The 15345-nt window shown below is 40.3% G+C and overlaps 1 protein-coding gene across 3 annotated transcripts in view; it reads left to right on the plus strand.

Moving 5' to 3' along the window:
• LOC126184621 (PDZ domain-containing protein GIPC3) overlaps positions 1–15345 on the plus strand; it is a 281730-nt gene that overhangs the window by 212052 nt on the left and 54333 nt on the right. For all 3 annotated transcript variants that reach the window (XM_049927082.1, XM_049927080.1, XM_049927081.1), the window contains exons 2-3: positions 9391–9487; positions 11045–11178. In XM_049927082.1, coding sequence (XP_049783039.1) covers positions 9427–9487; positions 11045–11178 — 195 coding nt within the window. In that variant the 5' untranslated portion in view covers positions 9391–9426. The remainder of the gene's footprint in view (positions 1–9390; positions 9488–11044; positions 11179–15345) is intronic.

Below are 15345 nucleotides of genomic sequence, written 5' to 3' on the forward strand. Positions count from 1 at the left end.
TCCCAGCTGGCGAATATAGCTTTACTGTTGCAGCCTGGACCTCCACATTTATATCCGTGCACATTCATCGAAAAAAGAATTTAAACATATTTCCCAGTGTCACTTTCCATGCCGTTAACTCATCTGACCGGTAACCTTGTTTCACTACCACTCTGACGCAGTGTGTATAACACAAAGTCACAACCAACATGTGACGTCAGTCATACAGATTTCAAACGTACTTTTATATTCGCCAACAGCTCATGAGAAATAATAATAATTGACTGAAATGTATGTTGACACTTAAGACCAATTCATCACTAATTTATGATGCTGTTGACGTTTTTATTTAAGTAACTTAGAGTGTAAATATTATTACTAGATTTATATGGTTGCTGACGGAAATGACTCGCTACGAGGGTAGCCTCTCGATGTGGTAGTTGTAGAATATTATTTTATGAGAGCATGCTTCGTTGTAACAACGTGATGTGGGCGGAAATTATAACAGAAAGCCACGGGAATATTTCTTCAGTGCATATGTGCGGTATAGCAGGGGACGGAATCAGAAGTTACAACAGGATAAATGAGTTGTTCTTTCAGGAAATAAACAGGATACGGAGATGCTCGAAGGAGAGGAGAGGTGGGAACTTACGAACAGATATAGGAAATGATGCAATTTTCTAATGTTTCGGTCTTTATAAACTATAGAAATAACTTGGTCATTTCAGGTTTTCACTGGGTCTGTGATTGGTCCGAGTATCGCGAATTCTGTGTATGTAGGGTAATGGAAATCCACACATCGAAATCGGCACGTGTTGCAACCAGTGACACAGGCTGAACAGTTGTGCGAGTTGATTAGTAGTCTCATTTAATATCAATTAGGTTGGAGATTTGCGTGTAGTGATAGGTGCCATGTGTAACTTTAATCTCTGTCTTAGGCAATAAGACGAAAATGTACAAACAATGTACTGCTAGTCACGCCGTAAGTCGCTACAATTAACTCAGCACTACTGAATAACCCGCACACCACGGAAAGCAATTGAAGATTCAACTCTGAGCCAAAATACACAAAAGCATTCTCCCACTACCCACATCCTTTGTGGTATTCGTTTCGCTTCAGATTGTCTCTATCACAGACTGACACAGATTTACCACCAAGATGTAGTTGCTACCTTTCGAAATATAACACGATGATCTGCTTGATTCCTAAACTTTGTTGCTATATACATTAAACGAGACATCTCTTATTATCTCTGTGGCAACGAGCTGAATATGAAATGTCTTGATATGAGCCTTTGCACTTTCCCATTCAATGACGATTTGTAGCAGCAGCATTATTTCTTCAAGAGCCGTCAATTCATTCGCGAAAATAGACACGTTTGTGTTGACTGATAGCTGTCTCTTACAAGGGCGTACCCAGGATCTGAACTAGGGAGGGGGGAGTGGGGCAGGTCATACTAGTCTCAACTGATGGGAGATTTTGGGTCTACCTTTTGATTAATATGTTTTGAAAGAAGGAGATGCATTGAATAACAATGTCTTCGTGTTCCAAACGAGTTTTTTTTTTCTTTGGGAGAATATGCAACTTGCTCGTCAAAAATCCGAACGTGCGTTCCACTACCACTCTAACCGCCGATAATTTCTTGATAAATAATCTTTCTTCGTCACTTAGTAACAATCCAGAAAATGGACTCATTAAATTATGCAAGTGAGCAAGGGCTTCAGGCAGCCCTATTGGGGCTTTTACTGAAGTGCCCGGTAGTTTTTTCGGTGATGGCCAGTTTTGTGGAACGTTCTAAAAATTATTTTATAAATCACTTGCACTAAATGTCTCGCCATCTACTGCTTGTCATAACCTGCACGTCAACTGCTATTAATCTACAGTTAGCGTCAGCTGTAACTAAAAAATCAATAGTTTAGGAGCAGAAAAGCATTTTACATTTAAATATGGTAGGAGAAATGATGTTATTCGTTAGGAACTTCACATAGACATGATCCCTTACTGCCTACAAGTGAATACGCTGTTCCTTGGCGACGTAACATGCCTGGGAATAGCAGAGCGGATCGCTTATCGCTAAATTTATTGTTTCTATAAACTTCCTTACCGACAGTAACGTGCCGAAGACGAACAAATTACTCCAGGATCTGCGCGAACGAGTTCGAATATCTTCTAGGGGGGAGGGGGGGGGGGGGCAGCTGCCCCTCCCCCCCCCCCCCCCCCCCCCCCCCCCCGCTCTGCTCCTCGCTGGGTACGCCCATGGTCTATTATATGGAACAACAATCCAAATACACAGAATGTCCTTGTTCGATCATGGATTCTCCGTGAGAGACAATATTTTCCGAATATTCCAAGATTCCTTTAGTTAGTAGGAGACTCAAGGTAGACTTTTGTTATCTGCTGTTGGTCTATTCGCTGTTCGTATTGGTACTCGCAATCACTGCATTAAAAAAAAACTACAAAATAAACGTGTGTTCTTAAATATCGCATGAAATGACTTCCACGTTCACAATTCCGGTTTTCACATTCTTCTTCTAACATTATTCGTCTGATTTCTATACTTTTACTTTTCAAAAAAAAAAAAAAAGCGACCGAAGATTGTTGTGTACGACTTCATACACAACATAAAGGAGAAGTGGGCTACATAGTGGTGCGGAATCTGTCGTCGTAGGAAAGCTGGACAGGAGCAGGAGTGACTGGCGTACAAGTTAACACAGCAAATAGAAGATTTGCTTAATTTGTATATCTCCAAGCGAACGAATACTCATTACAAACAATGCAACAAGGAACAGAGTCTGACAATCTCCACATCAACAGGGATGAGCCTCCCTGAAGTTACCATGAAGGACAGTTTCGAAGCTGCGAATAGGTTGTGTCTGCTCAGCTTCAGGTAGCGAAGAGGCTCCAAGTGCGAGTGGGGCTGAATGGCTGCCGCCGGCCGTCCTGTATGGCGGCAGCAGAGAGCGCTCACAGTACGGAGCCGCTGAAGACGTGGCTCAGCGGGTGCGCACCACGGGGTCTCCCAGAATCCGCGCAACTGCTCTCGGTGTCTGACGGAACTTGCAATTCCGATGCCAACTTCGCGACGCCCATGGTGTGTTATCGATAGTGATACCACGGCCCTCTCCATCCAAACCATCGTCGTGTAGAGTTGATAAGCGAACGACGAAAGTGAGGAGGCCTGGATGCAGAGGGCAATGAGGAGACGGCATCCGAATCTGAGGCCAGTGCTGAGCTTCCGTACACACCCCGGCATACGCCCTGAGCCTGCTGAAAAACTGGGCAGAAGGTACACACCCACATCAGGAGGCGGAGCAGCAAACAGAGTCATCTCGACTACTGCAGAGGGACCCAGGCGGCCGGGAAGAGGGAGCATATCCCCCAGTTGACGGTGGCTGTCGAGACGGCGACGACCGTGAAAGGCCGTCTACTTGCATCGGCTCTGGACGGGAGCCTATGGCGTGGGGCCCATGGGAGCCAGGTGCAGCGAGAGCTGTTGCGTCCATGCAGGCACGGAATCTGAAAGCACAATGCCTGTGGCAGTTTGATTCAACTGGCGTCTCAGCAATCCTCTCGGTCTCTGCAGTAGAAAGTGGAACGTCCAAGATAGAGTACAGTGGTGCCTCGCTCCCAGCGTCTCCATCTGCCGTACGATCTGTAAAAGACCGAATCTTTAGTGTGACACTTTCTCTGTCTTGGTGGAGTGGCCATCCCCTGCTGTGTCAGATGCAGGAACAGTTTTTGGTGTGTGGCATCTAGATTAACAGACTGGTGGGAGCTTATGGTTCTGTTGGTTTCTTTTCATGTGTATCCAACAATTTAGAATATAGAGGGATATAACAGCTAGTATTTGCAATTTTGTAAAATACAACCTGTGGTGTCACCGCCAGACACCACACTTGCTAGGTGGTAGCTTTTAAATCGGCCGCGGTCCGCTAGTATACGACGGACCCGCGTGTCGCCACTGTCAGTAATTGCAGACCGAGCGCCACCACACGGCAGGTCTAGAGAGACGTACTAGCACTCGCCCCAGTTGTACAGCCGACTTTGCAAGGAACGGTTCACTGACAATTACGCTCTCATTTGCCGAGACGATAGTTAGCATAGCCTTCAGCTACATTTGCTACGACCTAGCAAGGCGCCGTATTTAATTGATATTGACATTCTATTAATGTATCATCAAGAGCCATGTTCTACAAATGTGGATTAAAGTTAAGTGTTCCAGAAGCTACGTACTTTTCTCTATAGCATTCATTATGTATCCTGTTTCAGACCTCACGCCAGCCTGCGTGAGTTTAAGCGCGTGCATTTCGGCTTCCTCTCATTGAGTCTAGGCTGTCTTGTCTAGACACAACACAACCTACAAGACTCTTTACTGAAGTAAGTTGCGGTGGCGCCATCCATGTAACAACTCTGCCGGCAATGGTCTGGAGCGTGGCTGGGAGCAGTAGGAAGACAAGAATAGCAACAGAACTTGATCCCGTGTGTGAGAGGCATGAAATTTGTCCATTTGTTGCTTAAATGTACGTGCAAAGCGTCAGCTTCGCCGTTGGATTGCGGGTGGAATGGTGCACTAGTGATGTGACTGATGCTGGAGGCAGTGCAAAACCGTTCAAACTCGATAGCAACAAACTGAGGTCCATTGTCAGTCACAATCACTTCAGGCAAACCATCCCGGCAAAATATCGGCGACAAGGCCTGGATTGTGGTAGTAGAGTGCAAAGGAACCACGAAGGGAAGGTTGCTGAAAGCGCCAATGACGATGAGACAATTTGTATTCCAGTAAGGACTCGCGAAATCCAAGTGCAAACTTTGCGAAATCCAAGTGCAAACTTTGCCAAGGTGCTTGAGATTTCGGCCATGCAAAGAACTGCTGAAGCTGGGCTGAGTGTTCTACAGCACAGACTTGACACTGAAAAGTCAACTGTTCACTTTGTACATCCAGACCGTGCCAAGTGCAATGACGTGGCGCCAATTGCTTGGTGCGAACGATGCCACAGTGACCTTGGTGATGCAGACGAAGCACATCGGTCTGAAGAGCCCAAGGAACCACAACACGTGACTGGTCATTATCGGTGCGAAGCGAAATGACACCTTGGTGAACTACAAGGGCTTGCCGACGGCCAAAATATCGGCGAACCACAGAGCTACGAATCTGTCTGGCTGAACTCGGCGAACCGGTGTGGATGTAATGCAACAGAATCTGCAAATCAGGATCCGCAGCTGTGGTCTGGACAATATTCTGGTAATCAAGCGGAAAGCTGTGCAAAGCGCTTGTGTCTTGTGCAACAACGTAGTGACAAGAAGCAGAGGACTCATCACATGCGGAATCAGGGCCAACAGGGAGATGAGAAAGAGCATCTGCATTGGCATGCTTCTAAGTGGGCCAATCTCATATTGGTAATTTGACAAAAGAGGAGCCCATCGTTGCAGCTTCTGCGCTGAGCGAGTTGGGACTGATTGGGAAGGGCTACACAAACATTGTAGAGGTTTATGGTCAGTCACCAAGTAAAGTTTTCTGCCAAAAAGATACTGGTGAAACTTAGTGTCACCAAAGACAATGGCGAGAGTCTCCTTTTTAAACTGCTGATAATTACAATGAGCTTTGTTCAACGACTTCGAAGCAAAAGCAACCGACCTGCCAACAGAACCATATTTATGCGAGAAAACGGCACCAGTGCCGTAAGAGGAAGACTACAGGTTTGACTGAACCAAAATGAACAAAGTGTCGATTACTTCTGGAAAGCAGACTGACACTCGTGCGACCAAACGAAAGGAACATCCTTCCTGTGCAGACGATGCAAGGGAGAAGCGATATGAGCAGCGTTGGGAGTAAATCAGATGTAATACGTGAGCTTCTCTAACACAGACTGCAATTCCCGCACATTGTGTTGGAGTGGAAGGTCAAGGATAACAAGCAAATGTGATTGCAGAGAGTGAACACCCTGGCTATTAATCACATGTCCTAAGCACTCAAGTCCTGGAAATATTTTTTTCCCTGTTACGTATGAGACCTGCTGCAGATAACACTTGAAACAGAGTGCAAAGATGGGAATGCGTCCTGAGGACGACAGTGGTATGTAGATAATTCGAGCAAAAAGGAATTTTTGCAGTCGACAGCTCCAAAAAGTGTAGAAATATGGTGGGTGCGTAAGCTCTGCCTAATGGCAGTCTCAAAAATTTGAAGAGATCCAGATGAGTGATAAGAAAAAGATATCTTGCGACCCCTCATCCAGTGGGATTTGCAAGTAAGCATCGTGCAAATCAATTTTGGAAAAGTAACTACCGGACCCAGTTCATCCATCAAATCTTCCGGGCGCGGCAAGGGATAAACGTCAATGACTGTTTGAGGATTCAAAGTTTTCTTAAAATTGATGCAGAACTGGAGTCTGCAGGACAATTTCTTTACAAACTTATACGTTCTGTAGCGTCGTTGGATAACGTTTTCAGATACGGGTTCCTATCCTCGATTTGTTCCTGAAGACACCCTCAACAACAACTCGAAGTTTGTCGCAATATCTCTGGGACTCACCATATGTATATCTCTCTACCGCAGACATTTGCAACTCCTTTTTTGCAATGCGTGGCAGGAGGCAGCCCAAAGAAATTCTGCTTATCACATCTTTCATAAGACGCCCAGCGTCGACGGAAAACTGTTTTTAAAGTGGAACTTTTCATGCCCATACCAAATTAGTGTAGTGCATTATTCCTTTTATCGATATGTATTAATAGGACAGTAAAACAGTCAACGTGGGCCAGGTCGGTGCCGTCACTGCTGGAGTTCTGTTTATTCAACGTGGTTTACTGTCCCTGTCAATACACACTGATAAAAGAAATATCGCACTAGACTAATTTGGGACCCCTCTGTCGAATGGATCCTTAAAATTCCACTTCAAAAATCATTTTATTTCTAACGGGAAACAAACCGACGGTTTCCAATGACGTTGACATATGAAAAATGATAAGCAGGATATGTTTGCACGAAAAAGAAATGACAAATAACTGCCGAAGCACCACAAAAAATGCTCTGGTCGACTCTTAGGAGAGATACCTTGTATATAGCCTGCACAGTGTCCCAGGAGAAATGGCAATATTCAAGTGTATAACAGCAACAACCGTTCAAAGCAAAAATGTCTTTTTACATGGGCCCCAAACTGCATACCTTAAGAGCTATAAACACTTGTTCAGTAGAAGATATGTGTTTGACAGTATATTAGGAGAAAGACATGGGGAGATACAATTTGCCATTACTACCACTATATAGTTCATTCAAAAACGAACATTACATAAACAAATACAACAAAATTAATCAAAATTAGTGCTCAGTATTATCTTTGGGAACATTTTAAATTGTTCTATTGAATAAAATGATTTTCCTCTAAGCCAATACTGTGTGGTGTTTCTGAATGAACTAATGTCACACTATATGCTTCTGCTGGCAACATATTAAAATAATTGTAAACCCAGGTGTTTATGACTATCTTGTCCTCAGTTACCAACAGAAATATCTTCATTTATACCTGTTACACTATGTATATTCAACCACCACTTGTACTACACATAAAAAAGGAATAACAAAAGTTATTCCCATCTTTGTAATCTCAGCTGACTACTTAAAGGTCTACATCTACATCTACATCCATACTCCGCAAGCCACCTGACGGTGTGTGGCGGAGGGTACCCTGAGTACCTCTATCGGTTCTCCCTTCTATTCCAGTCTCATATTGTTCGTGGAAAGAAGGATTGTCTGTATGCTTCTGTGTGGGCTCTAATCTCTCTGATTTTATCCTCATGGTCTCTTCGCGAGATATACGTAGGAGGGAGCAATATGCTGCTGGACTTTTCGGCGAAGGTATGTTCTCGAAACTTTAACAAAAGCTCGTACCGAGCTACTGAGCGTCTCTCCTGTAGAGTCTTCCACTGTAGTTTATCTATCATCTCCGTAACGCTTTCGCGATTACTAAATGATCTTGTAACGAAACGTGCTGCTCTCCGTTGGATCTTCTCTATCTCTTCTATCAACCCTATCTGGTACGGATCCCACACCGCTGAGCAGTATTCAAGCAGTGAGCGAACGAGTGTACTGTAACCTACTTCCTTTGTTTTTGGATTGCATTTCCTTAGGATTCTTCCAATGAATCTCAGTCTGGAATCTGCTTTACCGACGATCAACTTTATATGATCATTCCATTTTAAATCACTCCTAATGCGTACTCCCAGATAATTTATGGAATTAACTGCTTCCAGTTGCTGACCTGCTATTTTGTAGCTAAATGATAAGGGATCTATCTTTCTATGTATTCGCAACACATTACACTTGTCTACATTGAGATTCAATTGCCATTCCTTGCACCATGCGTCAATTCGCTGCAGATCCTCCTGCATTTCAGTACAATTTTCCATTGTTACAACCTCTCGATACACCACAGCATCATCTGCAAAAAGCCTCAGTGAACTTCCGATGTCATCCACCAGGTCATTTATGTATATTGTGAACAGCAACGGTCCCATGACACTCCCCTGTGGCACACCTGAAATCACACTTACTTCGGAAGACTTCTCTCCATTGAGAATGACATGCTGCGTTCTGTTATCTAGGAACTCCTCAATCCAATCACACAATTGGTCTGATAGTCCATATGCTCTTACTTTGTTCATTAAACGACTGTGGGGAACTGTATCGAACGCCTTGCGGAAGTCAAGAAACACAGCATATACCTGGGAACCTGTGTCTATGGCCCTCTGAGTCTCGTGGACGAATAGCGCGAGCTGGGTTTCACACGACCGTCTTTTTCTAAACCCATGCTGATTCCTACAGAGTAGATTTCTAGTCTCCAGAAAAGTCATTATACTCGAACACAATACGTATTCCAAAATTCTACAACTGATCGACATTAGAGATATTGGTCTATAGTTCTGCACATCTGTTCGACGTCCCTTCTTGAAAACGGGGATGACCTGTGCCCTTTTCCAATCCTTTGGAACACTGCGCTCTTCTAGAGACCTATGGTACACCGCTGCAAGAAGGGGGGCAAGTTCCTTCGCGTACTCTGTGTAAAATAGAACTGGTATCCCATCAGGTCCAGCGGCCTTCCCTCTTTTGAGCAATTTTAGTTGTTTCTCTATCCCTCTGTCGTCTATTTCGATATCTACCATTTTGTCATCTGTACGACAATCTAGAGAAGGAACTACAGTGCAGTCTTCCTCTGTGAAACAGCTTTGGAAAAAGACATTTGGTATTTCGGCCTTTAGTCTGTCATCCTTTGTTTCTGTACCCAAGTACAGTACCAAGTCCCATTGTAATTTAGCAAACTTGTCATGAAGGTTGATTGTAGAATCTCCATGTTTACTACACTAATCAGTCCTAAAAAGTATTTATTGTATTGTTAACACAACATTCTTTGTTGTTTCAGATCCTGTTTTGCACACTGAATACCCACAAAGTAGACATGTCGAAGTTACTTGGGGGCCAGATTGGTTTGGACGATTTCATATTTGTACATAGAAAAGGTATAGTACAACTGAAGATCAAAAGATTTTATATCTACTACTGTATATACTTATATTACTATTGGAGTTAAAGATAATGTATTTCCTGTTTTTAAGTGTATTTATATAATTCCGCTGTTTTCCTGGGAATGAGAAATAAATCACCAAAATGTTGGACATTTGTTAGCAAAATGCATATGCAGTGAGCATAAAATTAAATAAATTACCAATGAGGGGGATAGGCATTTCAAACAGTACCTAATTTGCAGCTTGTTTCTCTGTCATATCTTCTGAGATGGTACTTGTTCAGTTAAAAATGTTTGACTTTTTATTCTACAAAATCTTGCTAAGTGATATTCCAATTCTTTATCATCAGAATTACTAAAATAAGTCAGTTTACAAGAAAGACATGGACACAACAAGAAAATAAATTTTATGAAAAGGAAAATTCCACTCAAAAATCTGTAAAATTAATGGAGGTGCAGATGGGCTAGCCCATACCTATTTTCAAGATCTGAAATTTGCAGTAAAGCCAATAGAAACATATATAAAGAAAGCCGAACTCTTAGCTATCAGAGTAACAAAGGAGAAGTGGGAAAAGTTGAGGGAGATGGGGAAGTGGGGCAAGCCACCGGGAACCCTGATTAAGAAAAAATCATAAGCTATAACATCTTCCTTACACTCATGGGTTTCTTGTAACTGTGGTTTTGATTGATCTTTCCTGCTTCCCCCAACTTTTTCATCTTTTCTCACCATGTTCCACAGGTCAGGATCTACGTAATTTTATCATGTTAATTATTCTTATATTACTTCCTGATAAGGCACTTTCATATTTAGGAACTCGAGTGTCACAAAATCTTTATCGAGCCTGATTTGTAGCAGGCACTGAGTGGGTCATTCACAGGTTATTTCATCTTTTTAAAAAAGCAATTTAATTTTAAATAATGTTTTGTGCTCTTTGTGATAGAAATTATTTTGTACAAAAGACAGTGTCATTTATTTTCATTATCTTAAGTTAAACACATAGCAAAATGAAAAGTATATATCCTGTGCAAAAAGATGTACAGCTCAATGTTTGTTTATATTGCTTTTGAAATCTAAATAAAAATTACAGCCAGGATGACATACATTGATGATATCACTATAACCAATTCAGGAAGTTGTGATGAAGAACTCAGTTGTAGTAGCTAGTATCAGTTTTAATTTAGAATTAAAAATTAATCAGTGTCAAGCCAGAATATCAAAAGGACTGTGAAAATTGCAATTATAACAATGTTGTACATAAAAATACCACAAACATCTGACTCTTCAGTGAGAAAAAAATGAGTTCTCTCATCTAACATTCTCTCTCCTCTCTCTCTCTCTCTCTCTCTCTCTCTCTCTCTTTCTGACATACATATCAATAACATGACTTTACCAAATCTTAGGCAGGATGTAAATAAATCGATAGTTTTTAAGCCATATGTATGACTATTTTTAAGGAAATTTTTTACCATTTCATTATAAAATCTATTACATACATTATCGTAAGTGACATGTGCACCCATATATACACTATTAATTTATATACTATTGCAGGAAGACCTAAAGAAATAGAAATCACAAAGTCAGAAGATGCACTGGGCCTAACAATTACTGATAATGGAGCTGGTTATGCATTTATAAAGAGAATCAAGGAAGGCAGTATTATTGATGGCATAAATGTGATACAGGTGAGTTATGGAGTTTATATATAGAAATTATTCATATTTGCAGCTTCAAGTATACTAATACCACTCCACATTAAGTCCACAAAGCTAAATGATGCTGTGAGAGAGACCCTAAATTACCAGTCTACTTAAGAAAAAGCAAAAGATTTATTGTTGCTCCCTTTCTCAGGCCATTGAAAGTTGTTGATGTCACTATGAATCAATCCTATGAGTGCTGCAGGGTGAGTTCAGATATTCACCTATTAAACCCATTCATACTGGATTAAGTGTGACAATTAACTATTGAATTCATTTACATTATGACTACATGTTTACTCTGGTCTTTACCAGTAGGTCTTAATAATAATCTTCTATATCTTCTAATGTTAACTTTAGTTTGCAATAATATTCCAATTTCATTCTGTGTGCTTGGATCTATAACAGTAGACCTGCTGGCTTAAATTCTACTTTCCTTTATCAAAATATCTCTGGTTTATGAACTTTAAATATTTCAAGCAATGAAAAAGGTGGTGCTGGGACTGAGTTGCTGGCCTCATATCCAGAAGTACTGTTTTAATCCCCTTCCAGCCCTATTCATTTAAGTTTCCTGAATCTGCTAAACTGTTTCAGGTAGAATAGTTTCTTCGCATGACTCACATGACTCATTTCCCCACCGCTATCTGACTGAGCTAATGCTCCACCTACAGTCCTCTGTTGTCAGCTGGTTATTAATTACAATATCCAGCCTCTGTTCTTTGAAATTCCAGTTTGTAACAAGAATCTAATAGGAACCAGATATTTTCTTCTTTCAGTTTTTTTCAGATCTGGTGAGCAGTGTACTGGTTTCTCAGACAGATATTTTTGTCTAACCATTCTAATTTATTCTAATCAGCAGTATTCACTTTATGTGAACTTACCATTGTGTAGTACTTGCATTCAGCTTCATTTCTAGATGTAACATGTGGCACTGTCTTTTATGACAGTAACAACAAGATTTACTCTGTTCTAGAAAGATTTTGTGGCCTAGAACAGAGCATTAACCAAAGTTCACAAATATAATCATTTCACAAGAGAATAGAGTTACTATGAAAAAAGAGAACATCAGTTTAATATGAAGGAGTCTATAAGTTTAATATATAAATTTTGCACCTTGTTTCAGTGATATGTGGATGAAGTATGTATGTGACCTAGTGCAGAGAATCTTATTTTACTGTCGTTTAGATTAGCTGTAAACTCATGGAGTGCTTCCACAGTATACTATGAAGAGACATATTAATAATGAGTCAAGCTTCATATAATATTCAGTATAGTGTAATAAGCTTCAAAATGATATCCAATACTGTCTATCAAACTATGAATATGTTTTCCATGTCTAACAGTTAAGAGATTCACTGTGAGGTATAAAATACACATGGTAACTAATTAAATATTCATGAGTGCTACATTCCTAAATACTTTGTACATCCAAATTTAGGATGATTTATATTGCTATAAGTTTATAGCAGCTGATCAGAATGTCATAGGTTTAGCCATTCCTGTGGTGTGTAAAATTGTTACAAAGATCGATGGTGATCAGTTCGGTAATAGTAGTAATAGTTTTACTCATCCATGGATCACTTTTATGTGGTTATTAGACACGTTGTTACATTACAGGTTATTCATATATACTGGCCTTTACAGACTTATATGTTTAGTTTGCTGAAAATTGAATAGGTAGTGCACTGTGGCCTTATAGTGAGAGTCATTTGCCAGAAGTAATTTAGCGAAACCACAGAAAATCTAATTTGAGCCTTCATTCTCTGAAATACAATGCCAATTTGTTAAAAACAATAAAAACTCATTTGAATTATCCTTACTGTACAATATTGTAAAAATCTGGTGCTATGCAGTTCATTTATTTCTCTACACATATCACTGCACACACTCTCAGCTGACATCAAGACCAGGGCAATGATTTTTGTATTCTATTGTATGTACCACAACTTCCCATTTGCTTGCCTGTAAAACAAATGACCATCCATCCAGAATATTTGAGATTTTGAGCTCAGAAAGTTTAGTATTACCCACTGCAGAGCTTCAGTGTGTGGTTTTCCAGCAATAAAAGAAACATTATACTTGAAAACTGTGTTGTGAAATAATGGAATTGTGTTATTACTATTTAATTGTTGCAATTTAAAAAAAAAACTCTACTCTGTGCCATATAAGTAATCCTTTATTTTGTAGAGTGTATTGGTTGACAGGTATTTTTTCATTTTCTTTTTAAAAAGTTTAACAAGTTTGTTTCAGTAATCTCCTTAGGCAGTTTATTGTAGGTTCATTCCTTGGTATAAAATGGTACTTTGAGTTTTATGTTTATTCTTCCTTGTTTGACATTATTCTAATCCTAGGATGTTATACATAGAAAATCAGTGATAAAATCTTCATAATCATGACAAACCTTTATCAAAAGTCTAATATGAAGCTTTTCCATAATTTTTGAGTGAGTATGAAAACTAGAAAGTCATAAAAACAATATTCTACACTCACTAGAGTAAGTATATTAATGGCGGAATATAAGAGCTGAGAAAAATTATATATTACTGGTGCTGAATTGCAGGCAAATAATTAGTCAAAAGTAAACAGAAGCAAAAATATAGCATAAGTTTCTGTCAGATATGTTATATGCATTACAGACATGGGATTCCGCATTATCTAATGCTCTACTATACTGATGTGCAAAACTTATGGATGAAAATAACTGTCACATGATGAGTCACTGCCAAGTGAAACCAGGTGAAATAGCCCACTGAAACTTTGAACATACATAGAAATAACTGCTACAGTACAGTACAGAAGGTAACTGAAAAAATACACAAAGAGACAAACAGAACAGACACTTTCATTCAAAGGCAATAGTTTCACTGAAGTCACCACAATTTATGGTGGTCGTCTGGACAGCATAAAAGTTACACTAAAATCACTACAATTTATGGTGGTCCTCTGGACAGTACAAAAGGCAGGACATGATTCTTAATAGGATGTGTGATCACCATAGAAAGCAATGCGTGCTACGTAATATACTCCCATGCTAGCCATGAGGTTAGTAAGTATTGTGGTAGGGCATTCCTTTCCTTCACCAGCACAAATGACAACTGCTGGATGGTCATTGGTGCATGTCAGTATACCAAGTCAACATTATGCCTCATCACACTGGGTGCACCAAAACAATAATGTTTGACAATGCTCCTGGATGCATTATGGTGACAGGTTGGAACATATAATGCAATCAGAAACATTGTTGAACAGTATTGTTCTGATGGTCCAGTGTCATGGTGTGGGGAAGCATAATGTTGCATGGATGAACTGACCTCCTCAGTGGTGCATTTGGCCCTGACTTCATTTTTATGGATGACAATACACGACCACATCTAAATGTGCAGGCGGAGGAGTTCTTGGAATGAGAGGATATTCAACAGACTGACTGGCCTGTCTGTTAACCCAACTTCCCAACTTAAATCCCATTGAGCATGTGTGATATGGATTTGGGAGATGTGCTGCAGCATATCCACATGCACGAACAACCATTCACTGGTTGTCAACCATACTGCTGGAAGAATGGAACACCCTACTACATGAAGTCCTTCACAACCTTGTGGCCAGAGTGGGAGCACACTGTAGAGCATGCTTTGCCATCCATGGTGATCACTCACTCTATTAATAACTATGTCTCACCTTTTTCAATGTCCAGGGGAGTGTCAGGAATAACTGTTACATTGTAGAAAGGATGTTTCAGTAACCAATCTTAACTTTTAAAACATTAAAAGTACTGCACAGATTAAGGAATTTATTAAAACACTGTAAAAATATTATTTTGTGTGAGATTTCTTTCTTTGTCAGTCCGTGTCTTGATATACGGACGTCCATTTTTCCTCTAATGTTGTGATGGTGTGTATTGTCTCTCATATCAAACTCACATAAGTTGCTTTTGGGGAACAATGGTGCTGTATAGAGATCCCTGTTTCTTAGGATTACTTTGCTTTTTATTGTGTTTACTTTTTTAAAAAAAAATCAGAATTTTACTGATATAACAGTATTGCACCCTATCAGTATGGAGCAAGAGGTGTGTGACTGAAAAAGACCAAAGTATGCCATCCCCATATGCTAATTAGTGGCAGATCTGTCAGTTTCTACATGGGATAGTACACTTGAGCT

Source organism: Schistocerca cancellata, chromosome 4 (genome assembly GCF_023864275.1).
Source record: "Schistocerca cancellata isolate TAMUIC-IGC-003103 chromosome 4, iqSchCanc2.1, whole genome shotgun sequence".
NCBI classification, from domain to species: Eukaryota; Metazoa; Arthropoda; class Insecta; order Orthoptera; family Acrididae; genus Schistocerca; species Schistocerca cancellata.